This window comes from Eucalyptus grandis, chromosome 9, assembly GCF_016545825.1.
Source record: "Eucalyptus grandis isolate ANBG69807.140 chromosome 9, ASM1654582v1, whole genome shotgun sequence".
Taxonomy (NCBI): Eukaryota; Viridiplantae; Streptophyta; class Magnoliopsida; order Myrtales; family Myrtaceae; genus Eucalyptus; species Eucalyptus grandis.
The window spans coordinates 33,204,220-33,225,013 of record NC_052620.1 but is presented as its reverse complement, the minus strand read 5'-3'; the positions used below and the strand labels follow the sequence as shown (position 1 = coordinate 33,225,013).

The 20,794-nt window shown below is 41.6% G+C and overlaps 3 protein-coding genes across 3 annotated transcripts; all 3 read left to right on the top strand.

Moving 5' to 3' along the window:
* Positions 1 to 8,290: 8,290 nt before the first annotated feature.
* LOC104445715 lies at positions 8,291 to 11,196 on the top strand. The gene is made up of 7 exons (XM_039302551.1): positions 8,291 to 8,363; positions 8,957 to 9,458; positions 9,557 to 9,624; positions 9,870 to 10,015; positions 10,279 to 10,383; positions 10,586 to 10,878; positions 10,961 to 11,196. Exons 1-3 carry the CDS (start codon positions 8,291 to 8,293, stop codon positions 9,603 to 9,605), a joined length of 624 nt encoding a protein of 207 aa, XP_039158485.1. The 3' UTR covers positions 9,606 to 9,624; positions 9,870 to 10,015; positions 10,279 to 10,383; positions 10,586 to 10,878; positions 10,961 to 11,196.
* Positions 10,304 to 16,830, top strand: LOC104420693 (RING finger protein 44-like). The gene is made up of 6 exons (XM_039302550.1): positions 10,304 to 10,383; positions 10,828 to 10,878; positions 10,961 to 11,050; positions 11,098 to 11,173; positions 13,196 to 13,723; positions 16,315 to 16,830. The coding sequence occupies exons 1-6, from the start codon at positions 10,304 to 10,306 to the stop codon at positions 16,828 to 16,830; spliced, it is 1,341 nt and encodes a 446-aa protein (XP_039158484.1).
* Positions 16,831 to 18,830: 2,000 nt separating this feature from the next.
* Positions 18,831 to 19,301, top strand: LOC104420692 (RING-H2 finger protein ATL64-like). Its single transcript, XM_010032487.2, has one exon. It carries the CDS (start codon positions 18,831 to 18,833, stop codon positions 19,299 to 19,301), a length of 471 nt encoding a protein of 156 aa, XP_010030789.2.
* The last annotated feature ends 1,493 nt before the right edge of the window (positions 19,302 to 20,794 follow it).

Below are 20,794 nucleotides of genomic sequence, written 5' to 3'. Positions count from 1 at the left end.
TTTATAGGTGCATTGTGCGTGATATCCCTGTGGCATGACGCATCAAACAGCATGACTCGTATTAGTTATTATTAACTTTACCTCATTACTTGCGCATTCGCTTTTTGTTTGACTTATTCCTCAATAGTAACGTGACGATCTCAACATCGCTCTAAAAGAAATTGGCAGCGTCTTCTTTTGGTTTTGAGCAGTACTCATCAACTCAATCACAAAGAAATGGGAATAGACCCTCCACCAAATTTTGGAGATTAGGAACATTAGTCAATCGTCGGTGTAATGACTGTGTACCTCACGAGGCGCCATGAAAAGTGTTGCTGTAAGAGTGGGGACCGAGACTCAAAAAAGTTAGTACACGGGCAGAGAAAAGCAACTCCATGCATTCTACAGACGGTGTGATAATGGTGCTATGAATGGCACAATGCATCGTGAAACAGTGATTTGGAGGATTAAGTCTTCGTGTTATGGCCAATGCAGCACCTATCCTGATTTGAGAATCGATCGGATTGCTTTGGATCGAAGTGAAGGACAAAAGCAACTATAGCCTCGTCTTTTTTCCATAATGGGATCAAACTTTTCAATAGTTCTTTTGAGTATTGACTTTAATCTCATAACGTGTGCATATGCAAGCTCGAGGAAATGGGTAGATATGATATTTCACCTAAAGCTCTTACGTTCTATTTGTGGATAAGATTCCAAATTTAACATCAAAACAATGGCTGATCTGTGGACCCACGTTCGTCTGTTCAACCTCGAATGTGTTGCAGTTGTCCTTAAGTTAGTTGGCCTTAAATTTCGTTTTCTAGAGTCTAGCGTTCAGTAGTTGCAGCTCGGACTTTTGTTCTCTAGCGGACTCGGACAGACCTACGTAAGACATGAAACTATTCACTCTCATGCCATACCATGCCCCTTCGGAATCGCATGAGACTACAGTATTTGTAGAAGTTGGGCAAACTCACTTGCATTGATGAAGTGATTTACAATATATACATAGGGTTTAGGGCTAAAGTAATACAATGACAATTATGCCCTTTAATATAAACCCAATTTGCCAATAGTATGTCTCGGCCTTGAGACTTTAAGACTTGGGACGAGGTACATGACTTCGTGCTTTGTCACATCGCTTTTTACCTAAAACTGGCACCGCAACGCATCATGCGCTTTGTCAAAATATACGAAGAAGTAGTAAATGAAGTTGAGAGAGTAGGCATTAAATCATAACAGAGCAAGTCATCACTATAATCCGTCATTCTGACCCACAAAAAAAAAAGAAAAAGAAGAAGAAGAATCTTTGATCCGTGATCAGTAATAACCTAACTCGAATTTGAGGTTGAACATGGGCGACTCAATTCCTAACCGCTGGAACTTTCATCTTCTGTGTCAATTGGCCACCGTCCATGTCACGTCGTTTTCAAAAATCCAATGGCAAACCTCGATATGTCCCGGACTAGACCCTAGGGCGAGGAATGCTGCATGATTAGCGCTCCAAGCCGATGTGTCGAGATGGCAAATGGCGACGCCAAGGTTGATCTTGGTCTTGAGTTTTGGATCCAATAAATCTGCTTCGTAAACCCGGAGCTTTGGAGCTGAATGACAATAATAGAGAAGATAAGGAAACAAAATCTGATGACAAGTCAAGGATTTGGTCACCTCACCGCCGTTAATCCCTTTGACTTGTCCGATTAGGATCTCGCGATTCGAACCTTCGATACTTTCTGTGGACCGGACCGCCACATTTTGTCCTAGGATCAATGTGGCGAAGTCGATCATATCCTCAATGGAGGACACACTGCTTGGACTCACCGCGGCTTGGTGCTCTCTCGCACTTGGCGAGTGCATCTAGCATTATCTTCTCCGCGGCTTTGACACTGCTAGCCATCAGGGGGGTGGCGAGTGCATCTGCCATTATCATATCCTCAATGGAGGACACACACTGCTTGGACTCACTGCAGCTTGGTCCTCAGCAGCATTGCTCTATCCACTGCTGCTCTGACTTTATGTTTTCGCAGGTAGGCACTCGTCCTGACAAGAATTATGGACGTCAAAACGAGATGCTATGATGTTGCAGCCATCAAGGCCATTCTGTTCAAACATTGGTTTATGAGCAGGCGAAAACAATGACATGATGTGACCTTGATTGCCGAAAGTTGCACGACCGCTGCACGATTGCCGCACGATCGTCGCACGACCGCCGCACGATCCCGCTCAATCGCCGCATCACCATCACACCATTGCCCCCTCCTGCGGCCGATAGGCTGTGGAAATTTATAATCACAATTACTTCCAACAGGAAATTTTAAAAGGAAAAATTCAATTAAATCAATTGCATAAAATAACAATTTTATTTTAAATCATCATTTTGGATTGATAAAAAGTAACATCATCCATGAAGTGCTCACAAGAAAATATCAAGATGCCTCGTTATACATAACTTTTTCATGTTAATATTTTCGGCATATTACTAGGTACTCCTATAACGTCTTTACTTTCTCTATGTAAATATAATTCATAAATGGTAAGGAAATTAAACAAATTTTATTTGATGTAATAAATTAAGAGCCCTAATATTATTCTTTAGGAAATTTCGTTTTTCGACATAAATCAAATATGCGAAAGTAAAATCTAAAAATAAAAAAGGAAAGGAAATCTAATATATGTGGGATGCCCACAATAAACATACATCTAATATATGTGGGATGCCCACAATAAACATAGAAGGAAAAAGCTTAGAAGGAAAAAGCTTCCTGGTCCAACCAACATTGCAACCTTTGATTCCGAGAAGAATGGATGAAATGGAAAAAAGCAAAGCTTGAGAAATTATGATTGAGTGTCGAATATGAACTACATTGAATCTAAATTATTAACAATGGTGGGTTCATGTAGGTACCACGTGAATCCCACCAAATCACACGGTCCATTTTTATTTGAGCACATGGACTCGCCTTAATCAGGTGATTCCTCGCTCAATCCATGATCGTCCACGTCATGTCATTCTCGACGATCCAATGGCACACCTCTATTTGCTTGGGTCCGGACCCGAGTGCCACCAATGCACCGTGGTCGGGTCTCCACGACGATGTGTCGAGATGACATAGTGACCCTGTGGTTAATCCTACTCCTCCTCACAAAGTTTAAAATCTCGGCCTCGTAAACTTTGCACGGTGTGAGAGTAGTACAACAAGTATGGGTATAGGATCTGGTGGCACGACACTGACTCAGTGGGTTGTCCGCCCTTGATCCCTTTGACCAAGCCGATCACGATCTTCTGCTTTGACCCATTGACGTTCTCTGTCGTTCGGACCGTGATGCCGCGGCCGAGGACAGATGACGCGAAGTCGACCATGTCCTCTACGGACCTAACGCACCGCTTTGTCTCACCTCGATTGGGTGGCCTCTTGCACTCGCATAGTGCGTTGAGGATCATGTGCTCCGAGGCCGAGCCCTCTTGCACAGCGAACAGCTCCTTCACTTCCCGTAGCCGCTGGGTCAAGAACAGTAATTTTGACGTGATGGCCCGGGGCAAAAACGACCTCCGGGGCATCTTGTCGACGATGTCGAGCATTTGCATGACAGTCCCTAGCCTCAACTCGGACTCCCTGAAGAATATGCTTGGCTCAATCGTGGTTTGGCCTTTCGATCCCTTGCCGTACTCTTTGAACGTGTCATTGCCCTCATTGAACGACTTCCCATAATTCGCTAATGTCATCTCAGCATTCATTCTAGGAACAGCTTGTTGGAGGCGCTTAAGCCGCCGGTCCAAAGACTGGGGACTTTATAGGGAGAAACAAGACGAGGAGGAGGAAGCAGAGGAAGCCAGAAAAATTCATAAGCTATTCGCTCTAGAAGGATGTTAAAAGATCTGGTGACACTAATAAGGCCGAAGGCATGAAGGAAATAAAAGAAAGATCGTCATCACCCATGTTTTGCACATGTTTTCTACGTGTTTTGCACGTGTTTTCTAAGTTAAATTGTCATTTGTCTATCATTACCTCCATGACTTGCACGTGTTTTGCACGTGTTTTCTAAGTTAAATTGTCATTTGTCTATCATTACCTCCATGACTTGCACGTGTTTTGCACGTGTTTTCTAAGTTAAATTTAGTTAAATCCATGAATTTGCAAATGAAAATATCGTGACTATTAACTCTATTTGCCATCACCCAGTTTGAATTGGCGATTGTCCAAGTCAGGTCGTTTTGAAATATCCAATGATAAACCTTCGGTCATTCTGACCCCAAAAAAGAAGAAGAAGAAGAAGAATCTTTGATCCGTGATCAATAATAACCTAACTCGGATTTGAGGTCGAACACGGGCGACTCAATTCCTAACCGCTAGAACTTTCATCTTCTGTGTCAATCGGCCACCATCCATGTCACGTCGTTTTCAAAAATCCAATGGCAAACCTCGATATGTCCCGGACTAGACCCTAGGGCGAGGAATGCTGCATGATTAGCGCTCCAAGCTGATGTGTCGAGATGGCAAACGGCAACGCCAAGGTTGATCTTGGTCTTGAGTTTTGGATCCAATAAATCTGCTTCGTAAACCTGGACCTTTGAAGCCGAATGACAATAATAGAGAAGATAAGGTCCGGATGACAATAATAGAGAAGATAAGGAAACAAAATCTGATGACAAGTCAAGGATTTGGTCACCTAACCGCCGTTAATCCCTTTGACTTGTCCGATTAGGATCTCGCGGTTCGAACCTTCGATACTTTCTGTGGACCGGACCGCCACGTTTTGTCCTAGGATCGATGTGGCGAAGTCGATCATATCCTCAATGTAGGACACACACTGCTTGGACTCACCGCGGCTTGGTGCTCTCTAGCACTTGGCGAGTGCATCTGCCATTATCATATCCTCAATGGAGGACCCACACTACTTGGACTCACCGCGGCTTGGTCCCCAGCAGCATTGCTCTATCCACTGCTGCTCTGACATTGTGTTTTCGCAGGTAGGCACTCGTCCCAACCAGAATTATGGACGTCAAAACGAGATGCTATGATGTTGCAGCCATCAATTCTATGACTGGTTTATGAGTAGGCAAAAATAATGACATGATGCGACCTTGAACGACGATCGTGCACGATCGTCGCACGACCGCCGCACGATCGTTGCTCAAGGCACCACCGCCCCCTTCCACGGCCGATAGGCTGTGGGTGGCAAGCTCGTGGCGGTAGTCACCTACGTCGAACTTCCACTCAGCCACCCCCTTTATTTAAGGACTTAAAGGATTTCAACATCCCCACAAACACGACGAAATGACGGCTACTATCTTCCTTCTCCTCGTTTTTGCCACCCCTGCTAGGTCAAAGCCGCTGGAGTCTCTAGTCCCTCCGTATTTATGACCTATTAGAAAAGCCCACACTCCTTCCTAGATCTCAAACCCCCCTCTCCCGACGGCTAGCAATGTCAAAGGGACCGGAGGATTCTCCGGTCTCTCCGTATTTCTGTATTTCTAACCTTTCAGAAAAGCCCATGAGACCGGTAGGATTAGTAGTTAAATAAAACCTCCTATTCTCACCGTGTCTATCCTCGCTGGGTGCAGATGGTTGCACAAATTGTTCTTGATACGTATCCGGGCCATGTTCCTTGTGTTTAGGAACATAATTAAATGAACTGAACATTTCTGAAGTGTACATTATATAGTTGTAGAACAAGTGAAACCTTGTGATTGTGTTTTCCTGTGCAATTTATTGTGAAATGAAGGGTTTCACATAGCCATCAAAGCCATTATGTTTTGTGATTGCGTTATGAGTAGCCGAAAACAATTACATGATGCCACCGTTGACCGAAGATCGCCGCCCGCTGCCGCAAAACCACCGCATGACCGTTGCATGATCGCCGCACGACCAGCACGATTGCCGCAAAACCACCGCATGACCGTTGCATGACCGCCGCACGACCAGCACGATTGCCGCATGATCGTCGCACGACTGCCCTCTCTTGCTGCCGGTGGGCTGTGGGCAGCAATCCTGCGGCGGTGGTCAACGACCTCGAACTTCCACTTCGCCACCCCCACCTCTATTTAAGGGTTTAAAGGATCTCAACATCCCCGCAAACACGACAAAATGGCGGCTACCATCTTCCTTCTCCCTGTTTTTGCCACCCTCCTGACGGCTAGCAATGTCAAAGCCACCGGAGTCTCCGGTCCCTCCGTATTTATGACCTATCAAAAAAGCCCACACTCCTTCCCAGATCTCAAACACCCCCCGGGCAACGGCCAGCAGTGTCAAAGGGACCGGAGGATTCTCGCTCCCTCTGTACTTCTGTATTTCTAACCTATCAAAAAAGCCCATGAAACTGGTAGGATTATTAGTTAAATAAAACCTCATGTTCTCACCGTGTCTATTCTCGCTGGGTGCGGATGGTCGCACAAACTGTTCTTGATACGTGTTCGGGCCATGTTCCTTGTGTTTGGGAACATAATTAAACGAACTGAACATTTCTAAAATGTACATTATACAAATGTTCAGAAATGTACATTATACGGTTGTAGAACAAGTGAAACTTTGTGATTGTGTTTTCCTGTGCAATATATTGTGAAATAAAGGATTTGTCAAAGCCATCAAGGCCATTTTGTTCTGTGATTGGTTTATGAGCATGCGAAAACAATGACATGATGCCATAAGTAAGTTGGACAAATATCCAATTCTAAGCAAAATCAAAAATCAATAATACTACATGTCCTAGAGAGCACAGCTTACCTCCATAAGCTCAACCTTAGCAGCGTCAACACCCTCGACATCATCAAAGTTGACTGTCTGACTATTAGGCCGCCTCTTTTTTGCGGGGCTATTAGCAGCAGAAAGTTGTCGATAGAGAAGCCACATCAATGGAGTCAAAGGAATCCACTATGATATTTTAGTTATCAAGGTACTCCTGACGGACATCAACACTGACCGAGGGGCCGAGCTATAAATTGTTACTTTTTCTCTCATCAAACTTAGAAGAAACTTTTCATCATGATCAATCTTCCGAGTGGCATATTGCCACTGTCGCGTAGCAGCACGTGCTCTCAGAAATTTCTTAGGCATGCTTGCACCGATCATCTTTCCAGCTGGAACAACACCATTCTTTTCAGTTACATCAACAGCAGTTCCAATTGGAGAATTACTCTCTATCAACTTTTCCTCTGGAATTATCATTTACCTGACTTCCCGAGCTCGTGTTGTAATGTATCTGACGAGACCCTTCTTCGAGCAAAACCTTAGTAACATTGCCATCTTGAAGGCTCATCATCAAGACTGAGTAAGGAACAAGCTTTGGAGATGGCAAAGCTGTCACTTTTTCAGAAAAGTATAACAAAGACCCAATGCTACAGAAACTGAAGCTGAAAGAGTCACTCTCTTCAAATTCTTTCTCAAGAACACCCCCAAATCATTCGACATGGACATAGCCGAGACCCTCTTAAATCTCGAGGCCAACAACCAAAATCTCGGGTGCAATCTCAGCGAGAATTTCCTCCTAATACCTCCTTCCTTTCCTCACATAACCCCGCTCAATATCACTAAATCCATCGCTTCCGGGCTCAATTCTACTTCTACAGGACAATCCAGGGGGCCACTTAGAATCGCCACGAAACCTTAAAGGCCGAATCCAATCATGTCTAGGGAGCTTTTGCATCAAGTTAACATTACAGGACGACCCACGTTCGAATTTGCGCAAAGTTTGGAACTTCACCACAGGAAACAGAGCAAGGCCGCCGCCAAGACTCCGATGCGCACAAGAACCGGCCTTTCCGACCCGAACGCCCAGGAGCTCTCGAGACTTGAAGAACCCATTATTGCAAATGACAGAAAGACAGGCCATGTCCGAGCGCACGCCAAGATCGTCTACCTACGCATCGCTTCCAATACTGCAAATTTACCAAAGCGGAAGAACAAGAACTGTGGCTAAAAGATGGGTCCTTGAAAGTGACTGATAATGGCGGGTGCTTTGGGGGATTGCCGAGAGGGTCGAATCTTTGAAATCACCTCGTTCTCGTCGATTCGAGAGGGAAGGGAAAATCAAGAACGAGCAAGGAGGTGCGGGACTTCCTCTCGTGCTGTGCGAGACCGGCTTCGTGACTCGCCCGGGGGTAGCAAGAGGATAAGAAACGGCGGAGCGTTTTGCCGACGCATTGGGCGTGTGGCGGGGTGGTAAATCGAGGACGTAACTTCAATGAATTGGTGCGTTTTTCCTTTTTTTTTTTTTTTTCTTTTGTCAAGAATAAATTGGTGCGTTTTTCTTTGAAACATAGATTAAATAGCTTAGATACATTTAAGGTGCATGCATTTGGGTTTTCCAAGTCACAATGATTGCTGCTAATGTCCTGGCAAATCCATTAACATCGGGAGGAGACCCCACATTAAAAGCCAAACTCATGGGTACTGATTATATGCTAAGTTTTGTGGGAATAATTCAAGTCGAAATTATTTGCAATAGATAGCATGTTGGATAAACATGCCATGAGCTTAATCTAAGCACACAAATTTAATTTTTAACTAATTGGCCAATTTATTTGGACACACTTTTTTTCTTTATAAAATTAGGATGAGGAGAGATTAACCCATTTTAAGGCCTATAATATACAATAAGCAAATGTCAGAAATACTAATATTCTATGTATATATGTGTGCGGTGCTTAGGGGTGAGCGTGGTTCCGGGTAGAACCGGGAACCGGAACCGAACCGGAGGAGGTTCCGGTTCGGTTCCCGGTTCTAAGGGGACTGGTTCCGGTTCCCGGTTCTCTTTTTCCAGGAACCGGAACCGGCGGCAAAGTTAAAAAAAAAAAACCCTAATTCCTTCCACGCGATTCCCCCTCCCCCGCCCTTCTATTCAACTTTCCCCCTTTCCCTTTCTTTTTCTCTCTCTCTTTTCTCCACTTTTTCCTCCTCACGTCACTTCCTGCCCCCACTTTTTTTTTTTTCTCTCTCTCTCTCTCTCTTCTCTTTCCCCCTCTCTCGGCCGAACCCCCACCTCTTCTTCTTCTTCTTCCTTCCTCTCGCCGGTTGCTGCTTCACCCACCACCACACCGCCGCCCCACGCCCTACTCACCACCACCTCTTGGCCACCGAACCCCCACCACCCACTGCTCGTTCAACAAGCCGTCTCACCGTTGAGCCCGACGAGCTGTCTTGCCGTCCGCGCCACCGTGAGGCACCGCCGCCGTCCCTAAGCCACCATCACCACCTCTTGCTGCCGCTTGCTAAGCCGTCCGGGCCATCGTTGCTCCGAACCGTCACCACCTCCACCCGAACTGAGTTCTTCCCCCCTTGGCCGTGGGTTGAGCCGCGGCTGCCGCCGTCTTCGGTGCGCCGTTCATGCCGCCGTTGGTGCTGTGAGACTCGTGCCCTCGTCGCCGTCGCGCCACCTTCGCCGCGTGCTCGCCGTCGCCAGATCAAGAAGAAGCTGGTGAAGAAGATGAGGCAGAACAGGCCCATCCCTCACTGGATTCGCATGCGGACCGACAACACCATCAGGTTCATATCCAATTCCTTCACGTTTTGTCCAAAAAAAGCTGTCTTCTTATTTTATTTTATTTTTTTGTGGCCTAATTTTTGTCGCCGAAATCGTTCAGGTACAACGCGAAGCGTAGGCACTGGCGCCGCACCAAGCTAGGGTTCTGAGGTGTTTTCATGGGAGGAGGTGCTTTTGTCCTCATATGTTGTTTCTTATACTTTTAAATTATTTGACGTTCATGGTGACGATATTAGATATATCACTTTTGATTTTTAGAAATATTACTATTGGGATTTTGAGGAAGCCGTATCATATGAAATTCATTATCACGGTTGTCTCCGACTTTTGCTCTAAATCTATGTCTTGGTGTTGTGTGAGTTAGTATTTTCTTGCTTGAAATTATTTTGACTGGCTTAAATGCTGGTCTCTAGGGGGTGCTTTGAAGCCAACGGATATCGAGCCGCTCTGGGTTCATGTCACATGCGCGTGGTTTTGCCCTGAAGTTGGCTTTCTGAATCATGAGAAAATGGAACCAGCCACTGGAGTACTTAGAATTCCTCCAACTTCTTTTTTGAAGGTAATCCATACTTATTTAGATTTACAGTTTTGAAGATTGTTGTTTCTTTGATGTGGTGGATTGTACTTATTGTGGGAATGATAAAAGCATTTAGCAATAGAGGAGAACCCGATTTCATAATAGCTTTATAGCAGCTTCTTTGTTCAGTTGAGTATTTGAGTTTGATGTTGATTTTGTTTGTTGTCTACTGCTTAGTTTATTTGCCATTAACTTCTAGATGCTCAGTGCTTCTTTTCAAATGCTTTTCTTTGCTTGTGGTGCAGAGTTGTGTAATATGTAAGCAGACTCATGGTTCCTGCACTCAATGCAGCAGATGTCCTACTTATTTTCAAGTTATGTGTGCTGCAAGAGCAGGACATAGCATGGAAGTAAGTCCTTATATAGATATATAATATTTTCATGACTTTTATCAGAACTAACATTGGTAGAATTTCTTGAGCTGGATTTTTTAATCTATTCTGACGCTCGCTCTTGCTTTCTTTCTATTTTCTTTGGCGTTGGATTTCAAGGAAGGATATGTTAGATAGATACTCATGTAAGTTTACACCGATTCTATATCTTTGTTTTCAGTTACACTGCTGGAGAAGAGCGGGAGTCAAATAACAAAGAAGTTGATATATTGCACCGATCATAGGTTAGATTGGTTCCCCTTGTCTACATGTTTTAATTCTCTGCTTCAATCTCATGTCCAGAGCTGTTTTGTTAAGTCTATTGCCTAGAAGATTTAACAACTATGATCCATTGACTAAAAACTATATGGTGCATGCTGCCTTGTCCTGGAAAAATATGATTTTACTTGGATGATTATGCAGAAGGTTCGACAGCCAAGAGGTTGATTATAACTATGTCATGGTCATTAACAAGTACGTTTGCTTCTCCAATTTTTATCATCGCATTTTGCTTGATGTGTCTTTCATAATGGCTAATATTAAATTACTGTTTCAGAGGACAGAAAAGCATCAAATATGTTTCGGTAAATCTGGTATACATGGATGGGGACCCTTTGCTCCAAGAAATATTCAGGAAGGAGAAATGGTACCTTCTCCTGAAAACTACCTCATTATTTGCATGTTATGCTTTAGTTGGACGGAAATGCTGTATTTGTCATTGTACTTTTCATTTATTCTTGGAAATGGAGGACATGATAAAAAGAGACAAGTACAGCGATTTATATTCTCAAATGTTTTTCGTTTTTTTCATTACCATAAAGAGTGGAGTTTAGGAAGTGTGTTTCTTCATGATTTTCCCTCCCAAAGCTTTGTCTCTTTGGCTCATCGGGTTCATTGATTAGCATTGAAATCATGATCTCGCATTATCCGTCGGTTTGTCTTCTAAACATCTTTGAGACATTGTGCAGCTCTTCAAGATCGTGAAGAACTTGTAATCGATGCCACAAATAAAGGGAATATAGCTTGGCTAATTAATCATTCGGTAAGTTCCAATAGAAGCATTTTTTAAAACTAAAAATGAAAAAAAAAAAAACCCGTTGGAACTCGTTGGAACCCGGAACCGACCCCCGGAACCCGTGACGGGGGTAGGTTCCTGGTTCTTGATTCTCACGGGTAGGTTCCAGGTTCCCAAAAATGAGGAACCTGTACCCGAGGGTAGGTTCCAGGTTCCAAGCGGAACCTGTAAGGAATCGGGAACCGCTCACCCCTAGCGGTGCTTACAAATCCCCATTATGATACTCTCTAGCTCAATCCCCAATTACTCTACTAGTAGGGTTGTATGCCTGTTGGCTGATATTAAATTAGAAAAATAATTATTTGAGTTGTTGAACTCGTTTAAATAATTCACAACAACTTATCAAGTCATTTAGTATATGAATTTCAATTTTATGTAACATCATTATTTCTTTATTGGAACAAGTAACTCATCTCATTGACATTATGTTCAAAAGAAACGGAAGATGGTCAAAAAGTAAGACTTGTGCACTCATTGCATCGCTTAAGGAGAATGGTAGTACATACGTCCCGTAAATGATACCGCCAATTCGAAACGCCAAATTACCACTTTAAGACGAGTTGTGGAATAGTAAGGCTAATTATATAGAAAGGACGATGCAAGGCATGGTAAGACATGTCTACTCATTACATTGCTTGAGAAGAATTAGTCCTTGATCAATTTGCTTAAAGGACTAAATTGCAAGATCACATGAAAATAAGGAAGCCCAAAACGGAATTCGCCGCAATTAGCGTGCGGGAGAAATATATTCAAAGGACCCCATTTCCGGGCCGAATTTATTATAACGAGCCAATCGCCGTTTGTTGCATCTGCAAACAGAAACGAAAGCGAAAGCGGAGGAAGCTTAACATTTCGGAAGAAGCTGTCTTCGCGTGATACTGTTCAATGCTTCCTTAGCTGTTCATCCTCGTCTCGCCCTTCCTCAGTCAATCCGACCTGACACTGAGTTCGACGATCCGATTCGCCGACCACAACTCGCGGCGCCTCTCGAGGGGTGGAGGATCTCCGGCACCCGGGTTTGTTTTTCCTCAAAAATCGTCGAGTTTTTTCATGTTTGATTCGCTGGTTCTCCTTCGATTCTTTCCGGGCGATGGTTTTGACTTTTGAGGTCTTGTTTTGAGTCTGATACGATGAAAGAGATCGTTTTTTTCCTTGGGTTTTTGTTTTTTTTTTCTTTTGGGTTGTGGTTGTCTTGTCTTGTCAATGGCGGATTGTATTTGGGGCGACGATCGGCGAGTCGATTGTGCTGGCATTGATACGCGCTTCTGTCTCTGTTGTGGGAAAGCCTTTCTCAGCAATATTGAGAGCTAGGTTTTGGCCCATAACAGCGAGGCCAGCAAGGCCAGCAAGGCCAATTCTTGTGGGTTGCGAAGGGGTGGCCATTTTTTCCCTGCATAAAGCAAAATAATGTAAGAAAATTTACAGTTAAATCTCTAGAGACTTTTCTTCGAGGGTACTTTTCTTTTCCTTCGGTTTTGGGGTTCGTTTGGGAAAAGAAACACAAAAAGGGCAGGAAAAGCTTGAGGGGGTCAAAAAGTCAAAAAGAAAGAGTGAAAGAAGAGAGAAAGGGAACGTGAACTAGAGGGAGAAAGCAGAAGGTACAGCAAAGGGGCGGAGAGAGGGGACGTGTAGCAGAAGAAGAAAAGGGCCAAAAAAAGAAGAGAAGAACAGAGGGTACTGTTCATCTTCTTCACGGGTTCTCTCCGCCGGTCACAGCTGCTGACCGCTGCGCCCGCGCTGCTGCGGCTGCACCGCCGCGCCATCGCCGCTCCGCTAGTCGCCGGAGTTCCCCCCTCAGCCACGAGCTCGCGCTACTGTCTCGGTCCGCTGCCGCCGTCCCCCTCGCCGTGCCAGAGCCACCGCCGCAGCGACCTGCAGCAACCCGCGAAGCTGTCGCCGTCCCGCCTGCTGCCCGAGCCACTGGCCACCACCGTGCCAGCGCCTACCCCGTCCGCCTCGCTTGCTGTGCCATCGCCGCTCGACCCTCCGCGACGCTTGCAGCGCCCTCGTCCGCGAGCACCGCGCCACCACCGCCCGTCCGCCACCCTCGCGGCTCCACCAGTCACCACCACGCCTTTGCCTGCACCTCCGCCGAGCCGCCCCAATCTCTGCAGCAGCGCCGCGTCTCCGCCTCGCTGCGACCCTCCTGCTGTCCGCGACTCCCTCCGCCAGCTGCTGCTGTTCGTCAGCCTCGCACCAGCAACGGCCAGCGACTCCGAGCTGCTCTGCCCCCTTTGCCAGCCGGTCACTGCTGCTGCCGCCGGGCCTCACCAGAGCTCCGGCGACCCACCATCACAGCGACCCGTCTTTGAACCATGCCGAGCCCTGTCCCGATCCACGAGCCGCCGGTCGTTAAATCCCGTTTGGAAAAAATTCGAATTAGGTAGTTTTTATTTATTTATTGTTTTTTTAATATTTTGTTATTTTATTCGAAGTATTCCTTGGCGTATCCTATTGAAAATCCCTAACTAATATTCACAATTGGATGAGCCTTTTAAATTGGGGATTGACAGTGTGATTTTCGCACTCAAAATCTAACTTGCAATTGCACGGAAAATTGCCAATCCGATCTCACACTTGAGATTCGATTCGTGATTTTATTTAAAATTGACCAATCTAATCCAATGCGCGAGATATAATTCTTCAATTTATGGATATCGATCTTATCTTGTTGGATGTGCTTTCGTGTCATTTGAGTTGATTATCTTTTTGTAAAAAAAATTCAAGAAATGTGAGTTAGATTAGGATTATTTCTTGTTTTAGAGTTATTTTGCATATTTAGGATAGGAAATTTATTTATTTCGAATTTTTGAAAAAATAAAAATCCAAAAAATGCATTCGTTTAGGATGTTAGTTTTTTTTTTTAAAATTTTTAATTGCACGTTTAAGTATGTGGCAATTTTAATTTCGAATCATAGAAAAGAAAAGAAAAAAATTAGAGTCATTGCATATTAGGATAAGATTGCATGTTTAATTTTTATTTTCTAATTAATTATGTTTAGATTTTTTTTTTCCCATTGCATCTTAGGTTAGGGATTAACAAGTTAAGATAAATTAGGGTTTAGTCTAACGTAATCCTTAATGTAATTTGGATGATATCTTAATTTGGATAGATAATTTTCGCAATTTTCTAATTTCAAATTTCATGGAAAATACCAAAAAATGTCTTACAATGAATTAATTCTCTAGGATAAATTGCATGCTCATTAAGAAAACCCAAAAATATTTCACTTTCGTCATATAACTTAGGTTATATTGCCATGCCATATTATTTCATATTAGATTAATAGCATGCATTGCATAAAACATGATTCTCATTAAATAAGTGAAAAGAAAAAGTAATTGCATATTAATTAGAAATCATATCTAAGACTATCGATGTGAATTCTGATCTAATATTGCAAATGCTTTCGTTATTATAAGGTAAGTCTTGCAATTTATTCATTACTTTATCTGGGTGTTAAATTAGTGATTTGCACACTCGCATGATAACCTAATATGTTAGGGTTAACAGCAATTCAAGCTGCTTGCCAAACTTTTTTTTTTTAAATAAAAAGGAAAATGTACTGAAAGGGTATTAGAAAAATCTAGTGTAATCAAGTCTCCAAACTCACAATCTCTAGTTTGTAGGAGTAAAATAAATCTCCGACTTGGGTTTCTAATTGACCCGTCAAAAATAAATTAGTAGCGACTCCTGATTGAAAATCATTTGTATGTTAAGAACTTCTAAGTTGCGAAATTGGTATGGGTTTGGGAGAGCCCAAGCTAAATTTAAACTTAGTAATCTATTAACCAAATCCTAAGTGGTTCACCCGAAAATTTGGTCGCGACAAATGTTGTCTGCTTAAGACTTGTAATCATGGGTACCATGAAAGTTACATCACGGAATGGGCCTTGAGAGACCCGTGTTGCCTGCTTTGTCGGGGCTTAATCCAAGTGAGGGCAGCTAGCTAGTGTTATGCAAACTCCTACCAATTCCATGTTGGATTTTCTAAATTTATGGTAAGATCTAATTAGCGATATGTCGAGATTTTCTTTTTACATTCTAGTATTGTATCAAAAAAGTCATACAATTCTTTGGGATGTAATTGACATGAAGCCCACACAAAAAGATCATTGTTTAGTTATTTTTTCATTGGTTGATAGAATGGTCCTCAAATATTTTGATACACATCTATAAAACCGTCTAAACCTTAATTTGAAAAAAATATTTATAAACTGAGACTTATAGAGAGCGTTACAGAAATTGAAAACTTAAAAATTGAAAACATCAATGATGCGCTATTTATTATTCTACGTATCTTTTTTTTTTCTTTCCAAAACCCTACGAGGGAACAAAATAATAAAATTCGAGTTCCCAACTGCTTAAAAAGGCACATATCAACGTGCGAACAAAAGAGGAAAAAATAGCTAACGAAGGAAATCAAACTGTGATTTGACATGTATCTCGTATGGGAACGAGGGGTGAAGAAGCTTCAACACAAATGTAGTATCTCCGAAAAGACTTGTGCAATTTAATGATTCAATGAAATTACGGTCGTCTCCATTGCTTCAGAATATTTATAAGGCCATTATTCATATAATTCGTGGGTATTATTGGAATTTTTCGGGATAGGGATGGAGATTGAAATGATAATAACGGGTTTACCATGTAAGATGTATAGAGAGAGATTTTACATGCCTATTTTGGCATTTCTTGCAAGGGAATGTTGCCGTCCAAATGCCACCAATTCAGATCTTAGTATGCCGAAAAGACCAAAAACAAGTGGTGGAAACCCAACATTATTCCCACCTTTCATTAGCTGTTGAATCTCTTGTTGAGCCATGGTTTAAAGTGCACACCAGTCTGTCTTCCAATTCGAAGAAGAGATAGGCACATCATGCCTCCCTCTCCCTATCCGTCGGTCGCTCCGGCGCCTCCGCCTCCCGACCATGCCATGGTAGGTCTTCGCTTTACGGCCTTCGCCTTGTATGCGTCGCTGCTAGCATGTGTAGACGCCATGCTCATCCTCATCGTGGTGGGCTACGCCTATTGCTTTCGCTGGCGCAATCGGGCTCGCTTTGATCCTGAAATCGAGATGCCACGACAACAGGTTGAAGCGACGGCCCTGTCAGTGATGGTCATGAAGTATCGTGGCGATGCGAGGGAGTTCAACAGCGACGAGTGCGTGATTTGCTTGGCGAGTTTCGAGGAAGGAGAGGAGTGCTGGGTGATCGAGACGTGTGACCATGTTTACCATGAAAGTTGCATCAAGGAATGGCTCTCCAGAAATCGGCATTGCCCACTTTGTCGTGGCTCGGTCCAAGCGGCGCGGGAGGCTAGTCTTACACCGGCTCCTACCAGATCTTAGTTCAACTCTTGTAATCTATGATAGGGACCAATCACCGGCTTGTCAAGTCTTACATTCTAATATTTTTATCACATGTAAAAATAAATTAACAGAAAATATTTTCATTGTTCATGAAAGAAGTTTAGACATACATTATTGTCAATGATGAATATTTTTCTATCGACCAATTAATTTAAGCGATCGGTTTGAGAGAAATATGATTCTTAAATCATTTATTATCTATGAAACAAACACACTCGTGATGATAATTGAATCCTCTTTTCTTATGTTTCATTTAGCTTAATTGAAATTTCATGAAAGCAATACATCTAATGATAATTTTAAGGTAAGATCTCCAAAAGATTTCATGCTTCTTGAATGGAGCCTGTATCTGAAGAATGATATCCCCAATCAATTTGAGATTTATCACTGCAATCTAATGAGTCGATTACTATTCTTTTCTTTTTTATTTTTTTGGTCGGTAGAGTCGATTGCTATTCACTAGTTGAAGAATTTCGGATCTTATGTGGAAAATACTTTCATTAATGTAGAAATGCATTATTTTTAATTTAAAATTAAATCCACATCAAATGGCGTGATAACCATAATGTCTAGCGAAAAAGTACTCGTTTTAGAGACAACAATACACCAAAAAAAAAAAAAAAAAAAAAAAAAGAGACAACGATATAAAATTTGAGAACTATAGCTAAGTAAATACTCTAGCAATAAAAAAAAATGACAGCTATGTAAGTACTTCATCTAAATGAAAATGATCATCCAGAAAAGGAAATAAATGCTTACCCAGAAAGACAAAAAGCAATCAAAAGGATAGGAAAAAAAGTACAAAGAAGATGAAAAAAAAAAAAAATCTCTATTCTACGCAAAACCTAACTGGAGAAGTGGACAAGTGTCAAAATGATATCTTATGTCTCTCACAGCATCTTGTGTCACTGCTAGAAATCACATGCCATTACTTGTGGCTGATCATTAGCGAAAAGAAGAAGAAAGAAAAAAAAAAGAAAACAAAGAAATTAAAAAATATTAAAATATCATTAAAAGTTATCTATATTAATGTCAGCCTGCCATGTAGAGTGATCGATATCCACGTCAAATTCTGGTTAAAATTGGTTGATGAACTCAATTGGCAAAATATGAAAAAATTTAAAATATAATTACAAAATTGAATATTTATGATTAAATCGGCAAAAGTACATTAGGCTTAAGGCATTTTGGACAGTTTTTCGAGTTGGATTGTGACAGAACATGAACAACTTCCTATATATATATTGTTTTAACAAGCCTCCCAATTTTAAATTCGACACGTACTCTTACATATAATTGCAATTTTTGATTTATTTTTTCGTTGGTTGATATAAGGGTGGTCAAATATCTTAATATACCTATATCAAATCATCTAAATTTTACTTTCACATTGTGTTTAGATAAATTAAGAATTATAGAGAATGCTACAGATGTTGAAAAATTTAAATTTAAGCAGCCACAATATCGAATGTTTAGCGTAACAAGGTGTAATTAGACTTGTATATTTTAGGAAACCCCCCGTAACAAGATTCAACGCAAACTTAATATCTGATAAAAGATTTGTGTAATTAAATGACAAATATATATGTGTGTGTATATATACATATATATGTATATATACATACACACACACACACACACACACACACACACACACATATATATATATATATATATTACCTTTTTCTATAACTTAAAAATATATATGGCTATTATTCAAAAGATACATAATTATGGATATCATTGGAACTTTTTTTCTTTGGATATTTGAGATAATATTAGATCTACTCTATAATATACAGAGAAAGATTTTTCATGCCTCTAATTCAAGAAACTCATCACATACGACTAATCTGACTCGGATCTTTTATCTTCCGAATTAGAATGAAACCAGTAGAAAGACAGCACCAGGGCATCGTTCTTTAGCCCTTAAAGGCCACACCAGGCCCCTTCCAACTCAAGGAAGAAATAAACACATCATGCCTCCCCAGGCCGCTCCGTCGCCTCTGCCTCTGCCTCTGCCGTCGCCTCCTCCCGACCTCACCGGGCAATATCTGTTTGCAATGTTGTACGCGGCATGCGTCACCTTCGCACTCCTCGTCTTGGTGGGCTGCGTCTATTACTATCACTGGCGCCACAACCGCATGAGTCGGGCTCGCCATGATCACGACATCGAGCGGCTGCAACGATGGGTGGAAGCTGTAGCCCCACAGGTTGTGGTCGTGGAGTATCATGGCGATGCGAGGAAGTTCGATATTGACGAGTGCCCGATTTGCCTAGAGGTTTTTGAGGAAGGAGAGCAATGTGGGATGTTCAAGACGTGCGGCCATGGGTACCACCAAAGTTGTATCAAGGAATGGCTCTCGAAACACTCGCGCTGCCCGCTTTGTCGGGGTTTGGTCCAAGTAAGGCAGGCAGCTCGTGTTACACTGGTTGCCACCGGCTCCTAATGCAACTCTTCTAATTCATGATCAATGTTCAATTAAGGACATGTTGAGATTTTCTTTTTCTTTTGTTACAATCAAACACTGTTTCAGGAATATTACACTGTTTTTTGAGATCTAATTGATGCTTAAGTGACGATGGTGGGATTCTCTTTCTTTTATCTTTTCTCCCGCTCTATATATGAACTTTCACGTAAGCAATATCCCTTGTTGAGTAATTTTAGAGAATGATTTCAAAGTGATTTGATGCTTCTCAACTAGGAGGTTGATCTTACTTGTTGAGTAATTTTAACTAAAGTATCCCTTATTTTCCCAGTAAATGCGGCTTCAAGGTGATGATCAAGAATGAAGGTTAATCAATTTGAGATTATTAGTGCAATTGATTGAGTCGTCTTGTGGGGAAATTCTTTTGTTTTTGTAGACATGCATCATCTTTAATTTAAATTTAAAATCCAGGTCGAAAGACACGATGAGCATAATGCCTTTTGTAAAAGTGGCTGTATTGGAAGCGTCCGAATAAAATCTTGAAAGGTCGTGTACATAAATCAAACTATTTGATCTATACCATATCAAAATATGACGATTGATTTTATGAATGAAAAGTCCGTGTTCCGCGACAGATTTTATTTTACTATCAAATTTTTTACAGCAACATTCACAGATATGATATAATGACCACAACCTTACACTGTACTTTATTTTCATTTGTTTTGATGATTAAAAAGAATAGTTATTAGTTATTAGTTGATTATTTATTTCTATTCAAGTTAATAAATTAAAAACTTTTTTCTCTTTCTTCCCTACGCATTTTCAATTGCGAGGATCAACTCCTCATTAATATGTCATGGTTCTACCAGACTCCCTCAGTGAATGGTTTTGATAATATACATATGAAAAATCATGACATTTCCCCTAGATAACCAAGTTTTGTCCAACTGTTTATGGGAAATATGGACCTGGCCTTAGAAAAATCATAAATTCATGCAACTTTCTCTACTGGAAAGGAAATAAATGATTATCCAAAAAAGAAGCAATTAAAAAAAGGAAAAAAGTAAACCGAAAACGAAATGAATTATCATCATTTGAGATCCTTCTTTTATATTATAATAAATCATCTCTCGCGGCATCTCATGTCAATACAAGAAATTATACAAAGTCATTGGATTATGTAGATCACTATTATCTGGACTATTAATTATATGAGTCTTGTTAAAAGATATATATCTATCTTTTTTTCTTGTTAATTTGATCTCGAATTCGCATGTCGTTGAAGCCCTTGACGATAAAAAGAGTCACGAACTATTTTCTTTTTCTTTTTAAGATAGCACATTATTATTTTGCCCTTTGAAATCCTTATTTATTTCAAGGAAGAAGCTCTAATCATAATTTCCTTTGGTAATTTACTAAGATGAGTTGATGCCATGGAAATTCTCAAACTAGTATGCTTGTGATAGATTTATCTCAAACTAATTTTTTCATCACAAAAAACTTAAAATTGA

What these genes read in the sequence shown, in the direction of transcription:
- LOC104445715 (XM_039302551.1), top strand. Translation starts at nt 8,291, where the DNA reads ATGATTGCTGCTAATGTCCTGGCAAATCCATTAACATCGGGAGGAGAC. An exon ending in ATTAAAAGCCAAACTCATGG is followed by an intron (nt 8,364 to 8,956) that starts GTACTGATTATA and finishes CGAACCCCCACC; the next exon opens with TCTTCTTCTTCTTCTTCCTT. An exon ending in CGGACCGACAACACCATCAG is followed by an intron (nt 9,459 to 9,556) that starts GTTCATATCCAA and finishes GAAATCGTTCAG; the next exon opens with GTACAACGCGAAGCGTAGGC.
- LOC104420693 (XM_039302550.1), top strand. Translation starts at nt 10,304, where the DNA reads ATGGTTCCTGCACTCAATGCAGCAGATGTCCTACTTATTTTCAAGTTA. An exon ending in TATGTCATGGTCATTAACAA is followed by an intron (nt 10,879 to 10,960) that starts GTACGTTTGCTT and finishes TTACTGTTTCAG; the next exon opens with AGGACAGAAAAGCATCAAAT. An exon ending in GACATGATAAAAAGAGACAA is followed by an intron (nt 11,174 to 13,195) that starts GTACAGCGATTT and finishes CGCCGGTCACAG; the next exon opens with CTGCTGACCGCTGCGCCCGC.
- LOC104420692 (XM_010032487.2), top strand. Translation starts at nt 18,831, where the DNA reads ATGCCTCCCCAGGCCGCTCCGTCGCCTCTGCCTCTGCCTCTGCCGTCG.